The sequence below is a fragment of the Carassius auratus genome, chromosome 5 (assembly GCF_003368295.1).
Source record: "Carassius auratus strain Wakin chromosome 5, ASM336829v1, whole genome shotgun sequence".
In the NCBI taxonomy this organism is placed as follows: Eukaryota; Metazoa; Chordata; class Actinopteri; order Cypriniformes; family Cyprinidae; genus Carassius; species Carassius auratus.
Window position 1 is genome coordinate 25,519,604 of NC_039247.1, and position 21,547 is coordinate 25,541,150.

General features: G+C 36.4%; 2 protein-coding genes across 2 annotated transcripts; both read right to left on the reverse strand.

Moving 5' to 3' along the window:
- Positions 1-4,095: 4,095 nt before the first annotated feature.
- ccnb1 (cyclin B1) lies at positions 4,096-7,152 on the reverse strand. The gene is made up of 9 exons (XM_026254671.1): positions 6,998-7,152; positions 6,424-6,564; positions 6,244-6,342; positions 5,477-5,659; positions 5,242-5,400; positions 4,921-5,157; positions 4,696-4,836; positions 4,502-4,612; positions 4,096-4,407 (listed from the first exon to the last, which is right to left on the reverse strand). Exons 1-9 carry the CDS (start codon positions 7,016-7,018, stop codon positions 4,306-4,308), a joined length of 1,194 nt encoding a protein of 397 aa, XP_026110456.1. The 5' UTR covers positions 7,019-7,152; the 3' UTR covers positions 4,096-4,305.
- Positions 7,153-8,067: 915 nt separating this feature from the next.
- On the reverse strand, positions 8,068-19,942 carry slc30a5 (solute carrier family 30 member 5). Its single transcript, XM_026254670.1, has 16 exons — positions 19,547-19,942; positions 18,882-19,004; positions 18,723-18,789; positions 17,942-18,027; positions 17,759-17,846; positions 16,807-16,894; positions 16,012-16,088; positions 15,689-15,859; positions 15,170-15,458; positions 14,806-15,014; positions 14,422-14,579; positions 12,010-12,139; positions 11,595-11,829; positions 11,235-11,461; positions 8,529-8,657; positions 8,068-8,318 (listed from the first exon to the last, which is right to left on the reverse strand). The coding sequence occupies exons 1-16, from the start codon at positions 19,615-19,617 to the stop codon at positions 8,148-8,150; spliced, it is 2,319 nt and encodes a 772-aa protein (XP_026110455.1). The 5' UTR covers positions 19,618-19,942; the 3' UTR covers positions 8,068-8,147.
- Between the last annotated feature and the right edge of the window lie 1,605 nt (positions 19,943-21,547).

Sequence of the window (21,547 nt, forward strand, 5' to 3'; positions counted from 1 at the left end):
TTCAGAAACCAGAGGCATCGTGAACTTAATTTATTTGAAGAGTCATCAGTCACATGGCAGACATCTTTCCCTAAGCATTATCCAAAAGAAAAAAAAAAATTCAAATAATCTAAACCTAAATTTAATCTGAATTTAACAACCATTTATCATTATGATTTTTTTTGTTTTTGTCACAAAGCTTTGTAAGGTCCATAAAAATATATAATATATTTTTTGTAAATAAAATTGACCATACATATTTTTGAAATTTGAAATCAAACAATTGGCTAAGTTATCCAAGGGGCCTTTTTTCTTTTCATTTGCATGGTCATGATGCTTCTGAACACGACAGTTTTAATGTCTGTTCACACCTGAATGAAACCAAACACCGAGGCATGGGCGCAAAAGAACACGTTATTCCCTCCATGTGCCACAGTGGTCTGTAAAGTTCAGGAAGAACACTGGGCTTTTACTAGAAAATCTATAAATTGGGAAAATGAATGCCTCTGTGTTTATTTATGCTCGGGGCTCCAGGCTCTGAGAGACTGCGGCCCAGTTGCCAGCTGTGCTCTTATTAGTGTCTTTCCGTCCCCTCCACATGGTTGTGTCAGCACCTCATTCAGATGGGTTCCTGAGGTCTGTTTATAGATTGAGAGAAAGGAGGCACAGGTAGAGTAATCAGTCTCACCTGGAGACTCCGGTTTTCTGTTCAACCTTTTTATCTTGTTTTTCAATAAAAACCTCTAAGCATCCTTAAAAAGCCACAATTACATGAAGTAAATCAGTTTTTAAAGACAAAGCTGTAATCTTGAGATATAAAGTCAGAATGTGAGATGCAATTTTGAGAAATAAAGAGACACATTTATTTAGGAAGCAGAGTCCATAAGACATTAAGTGATTTTTTAAAAGTGATGAAAATAAACATTTTACATTTTATTACCTTCCTCTAACTATCCTCCAACTTTTGTACTAACTTAAGCTTGGAACTTGGCGTTGTGTATAGCCTACTGCAAATATTGTTGCCTCTTATAAAACTGTTTGCAGTGTTTCTAATTTATAAGTCACTTTGTTTTAAAATATTTGCTAAATGACAGTGTGACTGTATTGTACATGTAACTCAATTACAATTACATTTTAAAGGTGCACTCTCTGGATTTGATAAAATTGAGTTATTCCTTATAACAGTCAAGTATTTGGGCATTATCAATTATAAAATTATACAAATATATGATAAAATAATAAGATTTCAGGGCCATATCAATTTGTAAAGAAGAGTGCTTGTGTGAATGTGCATCATATGATCATTTTTCTTTGGCAATGTTGTGGTAATGTAATGCAGACAAACAATAAAACATCCATTTTAGAGCTTGAGCTGAATAGTTGAACTGCAGCCCTATGGCTCTTCTTTTCACGAGGAATCTGTCTTGTAAACCGATCCCACTGGCCAGTCATGACCTCAGCGTGCAAGTATGAGTTCTCAGCCCGGACCTGCATTTACCAGCGCGGCCTGCCAGAGAAACTGAGACTCATTATCACCGGTCCCTGAGGAGCACAGCCACTAAAGGGTGGAGCAAAGGAGATAAGTCCTTCCCTCTTAAAGGACGAAACCTAGTCAATAGGGGAAGCAGCAGCTGTGTGCACTTCCTAGAAGAGACTTTGACGAGCTGCCATAATCACAAGTAATATGCTGTGCTTTTGAGCAAAAATCCAAGTCAAGTATATAAAAGTGGAAAGTTTTACTTGAAAGGTTTTGCAACAAGGGTATTTTTTTATTTATTATTATTATTATTTTTATAATTAAGGTAAGAGAAAGTTTTTTTTTTTTTTATGTTTTTAATATAATTGATTTATTACAACATATTTTGGCCAAATGAATGGTTTGATTTGTTTTGTCACACTGTACATTTTTGTTGCTGGAAACTAGCACCAGTCTCCCCTACAGACTATGTTCAAAGTCAAACCTATAGTTTTGTCTAGCTTAATGCTATTGTGTATCACACTGTGCTCTTTAGAGTTTTCAACAGTAGTTAAAAGTGAAAGGTCAATACTGTTACACAGAAAAAAGAATATGCACATTTATACAGTACATTTATTTTTATAGCAATATATTGCATGCTAAAGAAAGAAAAAAACAGCAACGGCAACAAGAAAAAAAACTTTCTTTTTTGCATTTCATAGATATTTATGAATTATATTTGTATGTCTGACAGATTTTGACAGTTTATTTATTTTGCATGCAGTGGCTATTACAATAGAAGAGTATTACTATTTCAATAGGAATCAGCTCATCAGTTTTGATTAGCAAGCCACATTAATTAAGTTATGGATCAAGTGCAGTTTACTTGTAAGACATTCAAATCTGAAGTGAATAACTAGACAGAAGTTCAGAGATCGAAATTGAACTTTTTAAGGGACAAAATGCTGTTCAAGAATTGCACCACTGCAATTGAGGAGAGCTGTAAATGCTGGTTAAGCTGTTAGAAAAGCAGCCAACCCAGAGACACTCACCCTAAACCTGCCATTAATTAAAATCCTCTGTGAGGTTCTTTTAAGATCTTGGATGAAACAGCTCAATAGCATAGTGAGATTCTTAGGACTTTTAATTTATTAAATGATCATGGAATAAAATGTGTATCCATGGGGTCTGTGCATGCAGGTTGACGCTGAATGTATAACGTCAATATAATTGTATTTTATGTGTTTATGAGGTCTATCAACATCAATGGGCGATCGACGTTGTCACAATGTATGAATTAAAAAAAAACAACAACAATATAAATAAACATTGAAAAGAGGAGACTTCAGCATAAGAGACACTAGGCAATAAACGTTAAAAAGTAACAGTTATATAAACGTGTTTACTTAGTCATATATAAAACATTTTTTAAAAACCTTGTTTACATCTGCGAAACGCTTCTCACGCGATTAAAAGTGAACGGTCGCCACCTACAGGCCAGTCTGTGCACTACATTTCACCGACGAGCCCCTGTAACTGTTAAAAACAATCGCGATCATGGAATAGTTTTCCTTTGGAAAACATTTTGTACTTAAGTACCTTAACATTTTTAAGAAACACTTTACTCGAGCACTTAATTGAATCCTGTTATTTACATTAACGTAAAAGAAAACTGCCCTTGAACGATATTTGACGTTTTGTGTAACTGTACTTCACAGAATAAATTGTATTGCTGCATTCCTCTTTTGCAAGTATAGATGTATAAAATGCAAAATGCAAGGCTAGAAACGCCAAGTTATGGAATCACTACTTGCCAGCATGCTTTGTATTTATTTACTCATTTTAATGCAACAGCAAATTAAGAGATCACCGATTTGTCTTTTTTTAAGCTGAATTGAAACTACTCAAACAAATTAGATAAAATGGGATTGTTTTGCAGATCAAGCAAAAAATAAATCAAAGTTAAAAAGCGGAAAGCACGTCCCCACGAGTCCACTGAAACAATGGAAAGGACAATTAAACTCCTTTAAGGGGATTCAATGTGTGGAAAAAAATACATGCTGGTAATTTCTAATAAACGGTTTATATAATCTGAAGAAAAAAAAAAAAAAAGGCAAACATTGGTAGACTACATAATTTGGCAAAGCATCAAAATAGAAAAAGCACATTTTCAGACAAAAAAGGCAAAAAACGGATTAGTCAGCGTCGATGAGGATGAGAAATCTATAATTAAAAAAAAAAAAACACAAATAAACCAATAGGGTTAAATTGTGTCAAAGTTTGGATGATTAAAAATTACATTAGACAAATTTTAGAACTTTTGTCTGGTAATAACCAAATGAAAACAACTACCTGCAGACAACAGAACTTCCTCCATTCATTTATATAGTGTTAGAGGTTCATAAAGGGCAATTGAGATGGCAATCATAATCTAAGAAGCCAACTCCCAGTATAATTAAGTTAATTCTATTGATAAAACAGTTATATTTCTTTTAGGAAAAAATGATCTAGCCACAAATATTAAAACTGTACCTCATTAGTGGAGTCTAATCTTGATTTAGAACTATTCATCCCATAATCACTACTGGTTTCAAAGAACTTGTTTCAGTTAAGTGTCACTGGTGCAGAAATAATCCTTATTACGACTTGAGACACACTGCTTAACCCTTAAAATGGTAAAATGTTTATTTGAAATCAGAATGTACAGGGTTGCATAAACACTTATCACCTTAATTCAGGACATGGCAGTACAGGTGAAAAAAAAATCTGTAAAAACCTCAAACAATAAAAATTGCAATAGTAAAATCATGCATAAATTACAGTTTTTACAAAACAGCACACAGTGCTCAAGTCTCTTTAACAATCCCACACTACGAGATTTGCTTGGCCAGGTCCTTGATCAAGGATGACTTAAGCTGAGAAATTGAAGCAATTCTCATCTGCTTTTGACTGGAGTACTTGTTCTTCACAGCCTGGAGAAGTAAAACAAACACTCTTCAGTGAGTCAGAGTCAAAACTCTTCTAGATACTAGACTAGATAAACTACAACATGCTGAATCCACTCACCAGATGCTTTGAAAGCCCCTCATTGACTCTCACAACATTTCTGGCAATATGCTGCATCACAGGAACCAGTGAATCCTCAGTGTAGCCCATATAATGCTGAAGAGTAGGGGTCTGAAAGCAAAGAATGATTATAGATAGATAAAAAAAAAAAAACCCATACATACACAACCAAAAAATAGCGCCCAAGAACTCACCCAGTCACCACAGTTGAAGACCTTCAGAGTTAGGGCATAAGCTGCGCTAGCCACCTGAGAGGGAGGAAAGTGGACCATATCATAGTCGACCATGGTGAGCTCCAGGAAGTACTTGGCCAGTGTGTGATGCTCTGCAGTAACCTGCAAACCAAATGCTATTAACATGCTGCGAGAACATGAAACTTTACAGAAGTGCTACTAAAATGAGCAGCTAAACCAGCTTACGTCTCCAATCTTGGAGGCTCTCCTGAGGAACTGTAGTGGCAGAGGTTTCCCAAAACTGAAGTCGAGGACTCTGAGGATTTTCATCTCCATATCACGGATCTGACCAGTAGTGTAGGCACGGTCAGTCACAAAAGCAAAGTCTGCAATCTCTGGTGGGTACATCTCTTCATACTTTGAGGCAATGAACATGGCTGTTACACCAACAAGCTGGAGCTGCTTCTTTGGAACTGGATGATCCTGGTTTAAAAAAAAAAATATTAAAATTAGGCCATTTATAACAGACAACAACATTACACAAACCAGAAGAGGACAAGAACCCACCTGAAGAAAGCGATCAATGACTGCAACAGTCATGTACATGGTCTCCTGAAGCAGCTTAAACTTAATTTGGACTTGTACAAGCCAGTCAATGAGAATTGCACGCATATTTCCTGTAACTTCACTTCCTTCCAGATACTTTGGCCTAACAGCTTGCTCAATCTAGGAGACAAGCAGAAAAACTCAATACCTTGCCAAACAAAATACCACCCGAAGAAGCTTCATATTATAGGCAAACCTCAAGCTGACGGAGATACAAATAGATGTCCTTGACATATTCACTGCAAAGCATGGGATTATCATAGTCATCTGCATCCACGTCCTTGATATTGAGCATAACATCAGAGAACGCCTGACACAGATCATCCGAAGCACAGCCAGAGGTCTCCATGGGAACAGGAGACGAGGGCTCGGACAAAATCTGCAATGGAAAACCAAAGTGAATGCTCATACATCAGTAGCAGAACCATCATAAATTCAGACTATAAAGAAACAAATCTGGATCTCAGGGCCAGAAACTGAGCACTGACCCCTGCTGGCTGATGCTAGAACTACACAGTAGCGAGAAGGTTTCTCCTAATGAGAACCACTCAACAGGGAGTTTACACAAAGCACAAGCACTTAATCTTAAAAGGTTACACCAATGACCGTTCACTTTTGGACTTAAATTTTGCCTTGGCTATTTTGCTGCACTGGAGTGATGACAACGGTCCTCAGAAATCAGCAAATATGGCAGTCTGTGGGTCATGTACTTCAAAAGGCAACCAGAACTAGGCCACAGCGATAAATAGGAAGTTTAAAACCAAAATCTAATTAATCACGCAATAGCACCCCCTCCATCGAATTTTGCCAGGAGATTTTATGAACCGATAACGTTACTTGTTCATTTAGAAACATGAACAACGGTCCCCTGTGGATACTACAGGAGCTTAAGTAACGTTAGCTCTTTGGCCTGGTTTAATACGCTGCTTTCTCCCCGCCATACTGACTTTATCTACTGCTTACCTGGACATCATGCTGAACTTTAGGAGACTCCTTTTTAGGTTGTTGAACCACAGGTGCCTTCTCAGCCACAGCCTCCACCTTGGGTGCAACCTTCACTTCCTGTTTTAAAAAGTGTACAACATGGGTCACACAGAGAAGGGAGATAAAAAACAATGTCCAGATAAAACAGAATGCAGTTACCTTCTTCCTCAAAGCCTGTCGTGTCTGTGGATTGTTGCCGATCTCCCCCAGCGCGGCCCGAGGTCTGAGTCCGGGCTTGTTCGCGACCGCTGCTTTCCCGGGCAGAGCGCCCTGATTCTCGCTGCTGGCCAGACGGGTGTTCTACAGAGAGAGAGAGGGGGTCACAGATCAGTCTCGAGGAAACAGGGACGTGACTTAGCGTGTCGATAAATTCAGGACCGAGCAGGATCACGTTTGAGCTCTGCAAAGTGCTGAGCAAACACGTAACGTTACTCGTTACACGAGGATAGGAAGTACAGCATACTGACGTTAATTAAGAACAACAAAAGCACCAACTTAAGCGAAAAAAGCTTCATATACCCTTTAAAAGTTACGTTTAGGCAAAACTTGCATGGGAAGAGTAACTTAATCGTATATCATGCATTGAGCTATGAACAGTTTACAAGCGAGATAAGGGACACTTTTCCGGGATATCATACCGATAAAAAAAACAACAACAAAATTATGAACTTTATCATAATGCAATAAACGCATTAGTACTAAAAACAACCCAAAACAACCCAAAACAACTTACCCTTGTGACACGAAGAGCCATTTTTGGGAGGTTGCTGCTGCGACTCGATGAACAAACTGATTGATTTACACTCAAGCGAGCTCGATATGATCCCGATTCTTCACTGTGGTTTAAATTGTCGCTCTTTCGAGCGTGATTCGCTGGGTTCGAAAATCATTGAAATATGATTGGCTCAGTCTAAACTGCTTTCAAGCGTTACCAGGACAACTAACGACCACGTGATGCCCAGGGGCGGGGATACCAGTCGAACATGTTCTTCTTGTAGTCGACTGTAGGTTTGTGTGCTTTCCACTGCCATCTATTGACGTGGAGCGATGCGTGCGTTTCCTAAATACACCGCTTCACCCCACAAACTTTGCTCTTAAATCATTTGTATTTCTTCATTATTGCTCTGACTGAAAACCCAACTTATGTTCCACTTATGTTTATAACTAATTGATACTAACACTACTTTTTTTAATTATAGGAAGATTATAATTATTCATAAAACAATTATAATAAACTGTTAAATAATAATACTGTTTACTTCTGCTGTTAGTGATGCAATAATCTGTATGAACTGCACATACCATTCCAATATATTTAAAGGCCTAAAACTTAAACTTTAATTGACAATAAATGCTTTTGTTTATGTGTTGCTGCACATTAGACAAGTAAACACCGACTTTAGCTTTCTGATCAGTTCATTTGTCATTGGTATTTTGAGACATGCATTCAGTGTCCGTTTCCTTCATGCTATAGAAATATGAGATAATTAATGAGCGATGTCATATTCCCATCCAACCCACATATCAAAGATTTTGCCTGAAATAATACTAATAGTTTAAATGAATAAATAAATGGGCGTTATCAAAATAAGTTTGTTTCTACATTTATTTCTGATATGTAATGGATATGTGTATAGTTATAGAAATGATTGGAAAGGGACAATAATGAAACATTTTTTTGTTGTTGTAAAAAAGCAAACACAAATCTGTGCTCATAATATAATAGAATATTTTATTGTGTTTATAACAGAATCAGACAGAGAAGACAGTCTGGCATAGACATCATAAAATAAGTTCTTAATTAAAAAAAAAAAAAAAAAAAGGAGGGGGAGGAGAGCAAAATTACACCTTAAATCCCTATGAGTTAAAACAGCATGATACATTTACATGATACACGTGCCATCTTTATAATATTTAATGGACTCCATCTGTTGCGTCATGGTTAGAACTTCGTGGAATCCAGTGCTCAGGCCAGACATGTGCTGGAAATAGGCTTCTTTTTCCAACTGAATAGTCAGATTGTTAACACCAGCATCTTTCAACACGGCAGACACCTGAGAAGAATTTCAGTACAAACAATATGAGCTGGTCAGTTAGTCACACACTTTGTTATTTATGTCAACAATAATTGCAGACAAAATATTAGAAACAATTACTTCTAATTAAATGTCTAATCCTTTGGAAAATGGTAATAAAAGCCTTGGAAAGCAAACAAATTGCTGTCGATTTGTAAACAGGCGATGTTTGAGATGTAGCATTCATACCTGTTGAATAACTCTCTGTTCCACTACATCAGACATGAGCTGGAGATGGATGGTTCCAGCAATAACACTGGCAGAATGTCTCCAGACGTGTGGATCACGGTAGGATAAAACACCTTCAATTTTCTGAATCTGTGACAATCAAGCAAACATTAAATAAAATGGAATGTAAAGATTTTCATTTGGTATATCCAACATTTTGAGCTACATTACTGATTAAAAGTTTGTAATAATTCTTCAGTCTCTTATGATCACCCAGGCTACATTTATTTGATCAATAATGCAGTAAAAAGAGCAATAGTGTGTAATATTATTGCAATTCGAAAGTGCTCCGGCTGATTTGGTGATCAGGAAACATTTCTTATTATAATCAATGTTGAAACTGTTTTTGTCGCTTAATATTTTTGTGAAAACCATGATTCAAACACTAAAATTCATAAGCAATGTCGTTCGGTTGAACTACTTATCAAAGATTCCTGAAAAACATTCTTCATGGCTTCCACAAAAATATTCAGCAAAAACCATTTCCAAAAATGACAAGAATCCATATTAATAATCGAGTACCCGTAATAATTGACTGCATCACATTGACATATTAAAATGATCTCTGAAGCATAACATAACAGTGAATGCTGCTGAAAATTCAGCTTTGCCATTACAGTAATAAATTACATTTGAAAATATATTAAAATAGAAAAACTTTATTTTAGATTCATCATGACATCATGCTAAAGTTTTCAGACTATGAGCCATTCACACTTACCATAAAGGACGGATTATGGAATCATAATTTTTTATTGCAAACATGATACTTGACTCTGAACTGTTGCTAATCATTATTATTTTGTCTATAATATTCTGACCACTGGGGCCCGTTTCACAACAATACACCGTCGCTCAGTCTTTTATAACTTCTTTTTGCCCCGAAATGAAGAACAAAAACAAACTTTGCTGGAAGTATATCGGGGCCTTGAGATGCGCAACGCGGCTGTTTGATCAGTGAGCACACTGTGCTTATTCCATTCATTCTGATCATATTGTGATATACTTAAAACCAAGTTTGTTTTTGTTCTTCGTTTCGGGGCAAAAAGAAGTTCAAAAGACTGAGCAGTGGTTTATTGTTTCCGAACATTCCAACACCCCCACGCTGCGGAAGGTGGGGTGTAGATTCATGTAAACATGACTCGTGATGCTCGCACCTTTCTCCTGAACAAAACAACAATGAAGAAGTGTAGGCAATCTAAGTGTGAGACAGCCCTAATGGTCAGAATATTATAGACAAAAGAATAATGATTAGCAGCAGTTCAGAGTTAAGTATCGTGTTAGCAATACAAAAGAACGATTCCATAATCAGTCCTTTATGGGAAGTGTGAATGTCTCATAGTCTGGAAAATTTAGCATGGAATTTTTTTTTGTGTTTATATATATATATATATATGTGTGTGTGTGTGTGTGTGTGTGTGTGTGTGTGTGTAAACTAGATAAATTGTTACACCTTTTTATATTTTATGTGGTCGTGATTTACTTTTGATAAAAACAAAGGTTTATTATTGTATATTAATTTGGTATTTCATTTACTGTATACCCTTTCCATTCTCAGGAGCAACAGCAGTGTGGTGTAACATTTATTTGAAACATGTATTTGGTACATGCTATCTTTGCTCTTTCCTTTCATGGCTTTGGAAAACTTGTCTCAGATCTTTCTCGGTGTCGCTCTTTGCATAACTCCGTGCTTTGTTGCAATTTCTTTCTAGGCATTAAATATTTTCTCTGAATCTTTAAAGTCTCTCCGTGAGCGATAGTACAGGTACAGATATATTTGTGCAGCTCAGCTAATCGACACTCCAGTGTATTCAGGAGATGTTGCTCTCCTGTAGGACCTCAGCAGAATGAGAAATGAACAGGGAAGAAAAAAAAATTTACGTCAAAGAAAGTGGAGTTTCAGAACACACCCACCGACTGTATAACCGCCACGAACCAATGGAAGCTCAAAGGTGTTTAGGAGCCAAAACAAACTCCCCCAGAAAGTTCTCTTTGTTTCGGCCTGATTTTGTTCGAAATGACGTCATATCTGTTCATTCTTCAATTTTGTTTGAAATATACTGGGGCCTTAAGGTTTAAATCATTGACTTTTAAATATATACAAATAATAGATTGTGTATGATGCATTATTATTGGTGATATTACTCTTGCCAAGCTCTGATTTCAAGGAGAGGCAACAGCAATGCCATGTTTGATTTGTGCTCTTTTCATTCATAAAGTTTACATTCATTCACTTCACACTCTATTGCGTGAATTTAGAGGTCTGTGTATAATACTGTGCTGATCCCCTGGCTCAACTGTAATCCAGCAAACACCAGACTGTGCCAGCCTCAGCGGAATATTCAGACAGAATTATTCCTTATCCATTATTCATTTTTGAAGCAATTATCCATGCCATTTCGAATAAGGTATTTGGCTTCGGGCACACCCCTAATTATAACATTATATATTTTACTTTTACATGCAACATAGATAAAGTCATAGTAAGTAACAGCTACATGCAACATTTTAATCCTAAAATTCACGTAGTACTTGCAAACTCTGCATGCATTACGGTTAATGCATGCTCGAATAGTCGATTGTTTCCAACATCGCCGACTTGAAGTAGTCGATCACTCGACTAGTCTATGCAAGCCCTACCAGAGTGTATATTTTTGCTATTCGTACCTTTTCAAGTGCAAAGTTAAGGTCCTTTTCATGCTGAGGTGGCGTTCTCAAAAGAAGAACCTCACAGGCATCCTTTAATAAAGGAATGACACTGAGAAAAATCAGTGTGGCAATAAAGAGCGAACAAATAGGATCTGCGATCAGCCATCCAAACTGTTTGATGAGAATAGTGGATATAATCACACCGACACTGCCCAACGTGTCAGCAAGCACATGCAGATACACTCCTGCAAATAGGAAATGGGAAATGTAATTCTCAAAAATCAGGAAATCTTCAGGATTGATATATGTTTATAGACTTTTATTTTCTGGATGAACTAACCTTATAATCTACATAATAAAAACTCAAAACAGACCCACCTCGCATATTAGCATTCATTCCCCCTCCAGCAGACCCATGGGAATGCCCGTGGCCGTGAGAGTGACCGTGTCCTCCATGACTATGTCCATGTCCTCCGTGGCTGTGTTCTGCACTTCCGTGCCCATGGCCGTGGTCATGCCCAGAGCAGCTCCCTTTGGAGGCCCCATGGGAGTGTGCATGACTGAAGGCACAGATGCCCACCAGATTAACGAGGAGTCCCCCAACAGACACTGGCTTTAAGGAACAAATGGATTTAAGGACATGCATGAGCATGAGTTGACAGGTTTCTCATGTGAATTGTGAAAGTTTACTTTGTGTTACTTTTGTTTGATCAACTTAAAGCAAAACCCATTTATGGACAACAATATCTTTGTTAGTCCTGACAACAATGTCTTGGAGGTCCACTGTACATACTGTTAACATGTCTGTGTTGATGTTTGGTGGATCGATGAGTCTGGTTACTGACTCCACAAACACGAAAAAAGCTATGACCATGAGGAACAGGCCATTGATAAACCCAGAGAGGATCTCCACACGACCATACCTGAAATAAAACAAGTCTTACTGTTACCAGCACTAAAAGGACAGAACACAATTCCAACAGGTTCAGTAATCAGGGTTCCTGCACCAATGAGTTTCCATGACTTTTCTATCAATTATGATAATTAGATCATTAAAAAAAAAAAAAAAAAACTTCAGACGGTGTTAATTAATATTTTAGACTGTTATGTGAACCAGTTTAATCAATTCATTGTAAAGAGCAGAATCAAAACTCCATAATGATTATATTTTCAGAACTGATCATAGAAACACAACTCAGGATTTAGCATCAAACTTTAAAGGGGAAAATAGTTCATTAAAACAAAAATCAATAAACAGCAATTACATTAAGCAAACTACATTTTTATGTGATCCAAAACCCTCAGCCATAATGGGGGTTACTGTTGCTATGCTTCTTCTAAGTGTTCGGACTCTGAGTGGCTTTTAGCATATTACGGTGTGGTTATTAATGTGTTGCTAGATGGATGCTTACTGAATTTACTCTCAAACCATTATGAGTATCTGTGCTCTGGATATTTCTCAGCTCCCCTCTACACGATAAAGACTGGAATACACCAGATTTTTGCCCTGATATGCAGTCTGAATGAGTCTGTGCTAGTTGCAGAAGGTCATAGGCAAGTCTGCAAATTTCACAGAATATAGTGTACAGCATTAGACTAGATTCCATGTAGTCAGTGGTTAACAAACATGTTTGACATTTTGAGCCAATTTAAAACAAACTGTTGTTATGTATCTCTTAACGAAGTGTGAGTTTCGGTTTGGAACACAGTGTGTGATCCTCAATCATTTTGCTTTTCTCTGTGACCATTTACAAAGTCAACATATCTTTGATGCCCAGTGTTTTAAAATTGGTACAGATTTAAAAATTCCTTTAGTCAAGGGCGTAGTTTTGGTTTGAACATACTCCTATTTTTTGTTTATGTTCCTTTTTAAAGGGGTCCTATTATGCTCTTTTACAAAGTCTTGATTTTGTTTTGGGGGTGTACTAGAACAGGCTCTCACACTAGGTTGTTCGAAAAACACATTATATTTCACATATATTACATTATTACAACACCTCTGGCATAAACAGCTCGAATAGTTCCTGTATCAAATGAAGGCCCGCCTTCTGAAGCATGAAATGTGTTGTCATTGGTTGGCTGGGCCAGTGATTGGCAGCACTCGGCACCTGATCAGGAAATGTCATGCCCCTTACCAAGCTGCAAGCTTCAGTGTAAATATTGTGTCAAAATAAAATTAATTTAAAGGCGATTTATACCCAGATGATTGTAACTACTCTAAGTTCATCTGCCTTGGGAAAGCTAGTGTGTCTTCGACTTTTGCCTTCTCTAGTGCAGCTCAACCAGTACTCGTCCCATTCGTCGATGTTTTTGGTATCCCAAATCCCAGAAAATATGCGTTGTAGTCCAATGAGTTGTTCGTTTTAGTTTTTGAAAAGTGTTTTCTTTTAAACAAATATCTCCTTTTGAATTGGACTTTGAGCTTTATCATTTTGCAGATCTTTTTATGCTTAAACAACAACATTAGACTAAAGCTGAAAAAGTGAAAAAGCATAATAGCACCCCTTTATGATAATTTTCGACTTTATCCATAGCATTTTAAAGTGGTAATTTATTGAAGGAATGGTTCGTGCAAATCTGATCACACTTTTTAAACGCGCGCCACTTCAGCCATATTGTGCTTCAGTCATATTGTGCTTCAGCCATATTGTGCTTCAGCCATATTGTGCTTCAGCCATATTGTGCTTCAGCCATATTGTGCTTCAGCCATATTGTGCTTCAGCCATATTGTGCTTCAGCCATATTGTGCTTCAGTCATATTGTGCTGATAACTGTAACTGCTGCGGTCGGTTTGTATGTTAATTTAGCACTTATAAAAGTACAGAAGTCTTGATTTAAATCAAATTTAAAATCATCTATTTTTGGTTATTTGGCAAACTACGCCCCTGCGCGAAGTGCATTTCAACCATAAAGTGCATCACATTAGCAATATTTCCGTAAAAAATAGTATGTCACTTTCAAACCAAGCAGCTTTCTGTTATTCAGCGTGACTAACTTAAAAATTAGTGAAATCTGTAAATCATGGATTTCTATTTGAATGACTGGATTTTGTCTGTGAAATTTCATAGAGCAATTGTAAATGTGCCCTCACCTTTAACTCTATTGTATTTGTATTTTTTTTGTGCATTTTTATCAGTCTAATTGGTTACAAATGTATACCAAATAAGTGCTAATATGGGATTTTTCTTCAAATTAGCAACCTTACCCATAGGAATATATCCTGGTTGCTTTCCATCTGGTCATGAGGGCAGCAAACAACCCCAGAACCAAAGCAGAGCAGTCAAACAGCATGTGGAACCCATCAGAGATCAGTCCCAGACTATTGGTCCACACACCATAGAAGAGCTCCACAAACGTGAAGGCCTGAATCAAGATCAACATGATTGTTACGACGCAAGTTAAAGCAGATTACATTTCAATGCCACAATTCCACAAGACTTCTGAACCATACAATCATTCCCTGTAAATATGACTTGGCTTAAAAGAAGTAACAAAAAAAAAAATTGTAAGCTATTAACATTAAAGGACTTAAATTGAGTGTCTTCTACACTCATTGACCGAAATCCAATAAAAACATGAGCTTACATACCAGGTTGAGACATAGGAAGTAGAAGATCTGCCGTGAATCATATTCCTCCAGGATCTGTTTGAGCGAGTCTTTGATGAAGCGAGGCAGAGACTGGGATGTGTGCTGGAGCGCATCTCCCATGAAGTTGTAAAGAGGAGTTCCTTCAGGGGAGTAACCCACCAATGTTCCCTTCTGACCCTTTGAAGATGGGGCTGACAGTATGCTATCAGCTGAAAACATCAAAAGGTTCATTCAATTAGGAAAAAACTAAATTATTTTAAAACAACATTGTGATTTCTCAGATTTGTTCTGTGATGGGAGAGTATATAAGACTTTCAAACTCTTAAAAAGAACATGAAATCTTCTATCAGAGATCTAAACTTACCCATGATGAAGAAGCAGGCGCTGACCAGCACTCCACCAGACAGCACATGCTCAGTGCTACTCTGATGGACTGGATTACTCACGGCTCTGAGCTGGTCGGTTAGCGGGTGGGTCCAGAAGTTTGCCAGCAGCAGGCCACTGAGGAACAGGAAGATGGAGCCATATCGAGCGCAGCGTGAGGTTTCCAGCTTTGCCATGCAGATGGATTCCACGTAAAAGTCCAGTATCATCACAGAGAAGATGATCATGGCGAATGGCAAGATGAGGCCAGACCAGGATTCTACCTTGCTCTGAGGATTTTCAGTCGAAAAAGATCAAGAACTTATAGAAATGTCTGTATACTTTAAAATGTTTATATTAAGATCAATATATTGCAATATGGTACACAATTATGATTGAAAACTGATTTACACTCTCAGGCACTACGTGATTGCCACTCAATTCAGAATTGAAGTTTTGTGGCTTTTAGTCCCAAGTTGAGAACCACTACATAATGAAGAAAGCTTCTGCTGGTCCTTACCTCAGTGGTTGCAGACAGCACTATGACCCATGGCAGTAGAACTACAGCAGAAACCAGGTTAGATAAAGCATAAAGGCGTTTTGTGCCCCCAATCTCCACTGATAATTTTCTAGATGCAGTGTTGAAGGCCACCTTCAGGCACAGAGCTAGAACCAGAAGAACCACTCCACCCTGCTCAGAAAATGAAAGTTAATCACCATGATCTCGCTGATCCTTTATCTGAGCACAACATCAGTGAGTAGATGAGTCTGTACTGCAGTAAACAATGACACAACACTCAGGAGCAGCATTTAAAGGTTTGAAAATAGGGATCAAAAACAAACCTTGTGGTCCGCCACACCTAAAAATGCAATTCCTGTGTACAGCGCATGGGTAAGAGCACTGTCATGGTGTCCCTCGGCTATAAGAAGTAGAGTTAAAGTCTATACAGTAGTAGATACACCACAAAGTTAAAAGTGCAAAATCCTAGGGGTGTAACAATATATTACAATACCAAAATGCAACAATATGTGAAGAGTTTCTTTCTATCTATTGTGTATAGTTCACCAATTTCTTTTTAATTTAGACAGATTTAATTAAGCATTATCGATTGAAAATAAATTACAAATTAAATATTTTTTAAATATAAAATATGATATACTTTTTTTTAATATAAGTTAACAGGAGTGTAAGTTGTGTTAAGCTAAGCAGAATCATGAATATTTATATTCTGGTTGTTCATGGTGGAGAAGGACCAAAGTCCAAGCAGATCCAAGTTCAACCCTGATGTATTACCAAATTTTGTTTAATGTTTATATGTCTTAGAAGTAATAATATAAAAATAACAATTTTACCTCTATTTTGGCTTTGTTTATAACGTATAGTGAGAGTATTGTATTGTGAGATCAGTATTGTTATGAACCAAATCATGACTTGAGTGGACTGTTAACACTCCTACCGAATACACACTTATGATGGTGACTGTAAATGTCATTCCAAATAATAAAAATTCTTATGAAATAACTTGATACACCTCTGAAATTACTTTCCTTTTCATCTGAACAATCTATAATTTTTACATTTTGTCTGCACCTTGATATAATAACAGTTAAAACATATTTTTAGGTTTTGAAGGATACGGTGCTCTGCCATTTTTGCCATGAGATCATCATTATCAAAGAGCAATAGGCAGATAACAGCAATTATGAAGAAAGCAGCTCCCCTAGTCTATATATAAAAAAAAAAGCACAGAAAAAATGTTGTGGTTAAAAGTTTGCATACTCTTCGCAGTATCTGCAAAATGTGGATTATTTTACCGAAATAAGAGGGGTCATAAAAAATGCATTGTACTTTTTATTTAGTATTGACCAGATTTTTTTTTAATTGTGATAGTTGTTCACGGGTTCCTTTATTTGTTCTGAACAGTTAAACTGCCTGCTGTTCTTCAGAAAAATCATTCAGGTCCCACAAAATTCTTTATTCTTTTAGGACTTGCGATTATTACACAAAGTTAAAATGCTAACTGATGTTCAAGATGGAAGCACAATGAGTGTAAACTTTTGAACAGAACAAAGATATGCACATTTCTCTTCCTAAACATTTATATTTTGTATTTAGTACTGTCCTTTAGAAGCTACAGAAGATACTTACATGTTTCCCAGAAGACAAGATAAGTTAAATTTAGTCTCATCTACAAATTAAAAATATTTTCACCTCCACTCTTAATGCATTGTGTTTCCTTCTGGAGTGTTTGAAATTTTTTTAATAGTTGCATGAAAGTCCCTCAGTTGTCATCAGTGTGAAAAGATGGATCTCAAAATCACAAAGTCATTGTTGGAAAGGGTTCAAATATGCAAAAGATGCTGGAAAAACAAAGAATTTGTGGGACCAGGTAGATTAACTGTTCAGGACAAACAAGGGACTCGTGAACAACGATCATAAAACAAAACAAAACCAGCTGTTCATCTTCCAGGTAACAACACAGTATTAAGAATACTTTATTTCTTATGGGATGCAGTTAGGTGCTGACAGAAGAGATGAGTTTTAGTTGGATCTTTTCTTTGATATTTATGATTTGTCTAGTATTCTGACCTTAGAAGGTCCCCCTCCAGAGCTGGTGAAGAGAACGCTGAGGAGAGAGATCACCACCAGATCACTGTGCTCAAACAGCAAAAGGGTCCTGAAAGATCCCACATCGGTTTAGGCCAAATACTCATTAAATAACAGAACAGAGGGATGAAGATGTTAATTTTTAGATTTAGCACAAAAACAAACCTGAGTGGTCCACAGAGAGTCAACCCAAAGAAACCCAACAGTGAGATGACACAGCTCATGACAGCATGCTTGAGGATTTTAATCCACTAAAATCAGAAGTTGAACAGATGAAATACCATGTTCATAATAAGCACAAATCCACATGAAATGACATTTTCAGTCCTTCTTATTACATGCCTTTTTGGCTGTAACTTTTAATACAATCAGCATTAAATGGTATTAAATAGTTTGTCAGTTGAGAAGTTCATGGATTTATCGTACAAAATTACACCAAGAATGTGTATTAAGTAAACAGTGTCATATTGCCTCTAAAGGGTTAATTCTCTTAAAAATGTATGTTGACATTTAGGACTGGTTTGGTTTTAAAGAAAAAACTATTCTCGTCTACACTTGTGTTCTCACTACATTTCAGAAACATTCTCCGTCCACACTATACCGATGAAACGCATGTACAACAATGAACATGATGTTATTGTTTACACGCTCGTTAAGGATACGCATAGCTAATGTAGGCAGCCATGCATTCGTTTTAAAAAAAAAATCTCAGTTTTGGTCCGTTTACACTGAAATGCAACCCAGAGAGTTTTCACACCTAAAATGGGGTCTGCAGCGTTTTCGAAAAGTCTTCGTTTTCGACCCGGGGTAGTGTTAACGACAGGCGTAACCATAGCAAAAGTTTTCAAACGAAAACACTAGTGTAAACATAGCCGCCCTTAATTTTCACTTTTGGCTGAACTAACCCTTTAAGTGGTAAGAACTTCAAAATTGAAGAACATACTACCTGTCTCTTGGGGATCATTTTTCCAGATGAAAATGGCTTTTGAAAGAAAACCAGTATCACTGCACACCTATGCAGAAAGGGAGAAATTTACATAATCAAAATAAACAATCATGACACTTATGGTCTGTAATATATTCATTTTATGATGTCATTCCTTACCCCATTTTCAAAATAAAGAGAAACTGTACAATGTGCACAACTTTAAGGAGATCGTATGACTCAAATATCCCAAAAGCCTTCAGAAGCTTGGTGAAGTAGAGTAATACTATGTACCGGGTCAGCCTGGAAATAAAAAACAAATCAATAAAAAAAAAAAAACCTTCAGTTCAAGTAGAAAAGTAAAAACTGTCAAAAACAAGTTGTGCTGCACTTGCCAAAAACTAGCCTACAACGTTATTACAATGTTATTACCATAAAAATACCACAAAACCCATTGAAGCACCCTACCAAACAAAGTAATTCCATAAGCAATTGATAATCCCTCAGTACAGAGGAACAAATAAATATTATATCATTATTGCCAACAATATACCATGGACATCCCCAGATAGACTCTGTACTTACAAAAGGTAATATTATCAAGGCAATACTATAATTTGGACATTATCATGATGGTAAAATCACGTTATTCTTTGAAGTAACTTTGTATATACCAAGGTTTATAAATACAATTAATATTTATCATACATGATAATGCAACATTATGTATCAAAGTAACTTAGTATCAACACATCGTAACATCACTGTAACATGTTACTGCTATAGTACTTGTTGTTTATGAGTAACCTTATTTAGGGACTTATTAACACAGATTTTTGTCTTACCTGGCATTTGGAGCATCAACTCGTCCCAGCTTCCCACCTGAGATGACATTACTGCTGTATTTTTCGTCCATGTTTCTTCTATGCGCGATTATGTCTTAGATATTTCAGTTTATCTAATTAAAGAGCTCATCATTGAGAAACAAAAGCTCTTGTGTCTTACTATGTTAGCCTGTTTAGCTAGTTGAAAACCGATAATAACCGCTTAATTGAGAGCTCTTTGGTGCTGAAATCGCTCAAGTACTTCTGACCCACGGTGCCGAAGCTTGAAACAAAAACCGTTGATTTTCAAAATTCATATTTAATGCAATAATCTGTTTTCGCTAGCTAGCAGCTACATTGTTAAGTGATGTGTTAGTTGAAGTGACGTGACATTTCCCCACATATGGCTTCCATCTGTGACGCTTTTCAAAATACAAGTCATGTTCCTCTTTCCGCTTAGACATCACATAGAGACACGTATATTTACATTAAATATATTCTGTTAATTATGTTATTTATTAAATCTACTATAACGAATGTAAATCTAAATATATCATCGTTACAAGTCCTCCTATTTATTAAAATTATTTGTTTTTGCGTTGACTTTTATTATTTACTTTGAAATCGATTGTTTATTTGATGCATGACCTAGTGTAGGTGATGTTATACTTTTATTGTCAAATTATTAAATTATTGATGAATTAAAATTATAATATTCATTATTTTTTTGTCTAAGTGGTGGGGATTCAATGGTGGTTATTTCTGCAGGTTATATTATTATACAATATTGCATGTGACTGAGTGAGTCACTGAATCATTGATTCAACTCATTAGTTCAAAATACTATTGTTCTGAGATGCTCAGTGGTCAATTCTGATTTGTCTGGAAGAAACAAATGTCTTTGTTGGAGCAAAATGCACAATGTAAATATAAGTGTTTGTTGAAGTGTTGTATAAAAGCACACACACAACAACCGAGCTGTTGGCCCGAATACCAGCACTGCTGTGATTACCTTGTTAGATCTAGCATGACATGCCTATTAGTATTTTTTATATGAATTAGTTTGAATATAAATATAGTATGATTTTTAAATCAAATTGTAAATTACATTTAGGCTAATTTATACATTTTTGTCAATCAGGTTGCAGATCATAGTTAATTGAAAAGAGAGAATCGTGGTGGATATTAGCTGATGTCTAATAAAATTAAAAGGAAGGCCTGTGTAAACCTTCTGCCCACAATCTCACTGCCAAGTCATCTAGTGCATAAAACAACATTTATCATGTTAAATATATTCCTACAAGGTGAATCATGTGTTAAATGTGTTATTGGTTTAGTACAGGCTCCAGATGGATGCCATGACGTCAGAGAGTCAGAATGTAAATTGCCATGACCTTTGCATTGCTGTTTGCCCCACTCATATATCTCCATAAAGTGTTCCACAGAAAAGGTCAAGTGAATAAACTGTACCCTTAATGTCTGCAATTGTAACCTGATTTTGTTGCCATGAGCAGTGGCCTTTTAGATATGGCTGGAGGTTTTGGTAAAGAGTCTGCTGCACAGGAAGGAATGGGCGATTTGATTTTTAATAGGTATAATGTATAAATGCCCAGAAATAGGCTACACGAAAATGAAATACACTGAAAAACAGTTAGGGTGATCCTTGGGGTTCCTCAGTGTTGTCTACGTTGAGATGCAGTGGGATAGCATGACTCTTTTTTTTTTTTTTCAACAGGGGTGTAAAAACAATGATTTCTTTTAATATCTTAATCCCTATATTGTTGTTGGTTCATATTGGACTTTATGTTTCTTATATAAAAAATGACTGGGAGATGTGAAGTAGTCTGAAACCCACCCTTTCATAAGGGCAGTGCATTTATATGCACTATACATTTAAATAAAATAAAGTTTAAACCAGCAAATGCGTAATATTTAACAAAATTAACATAATATTTAGTTCATTTGTTATTTAAATATTATTTATTTTATATTAATAATATATATAATAATTTATGCTATATA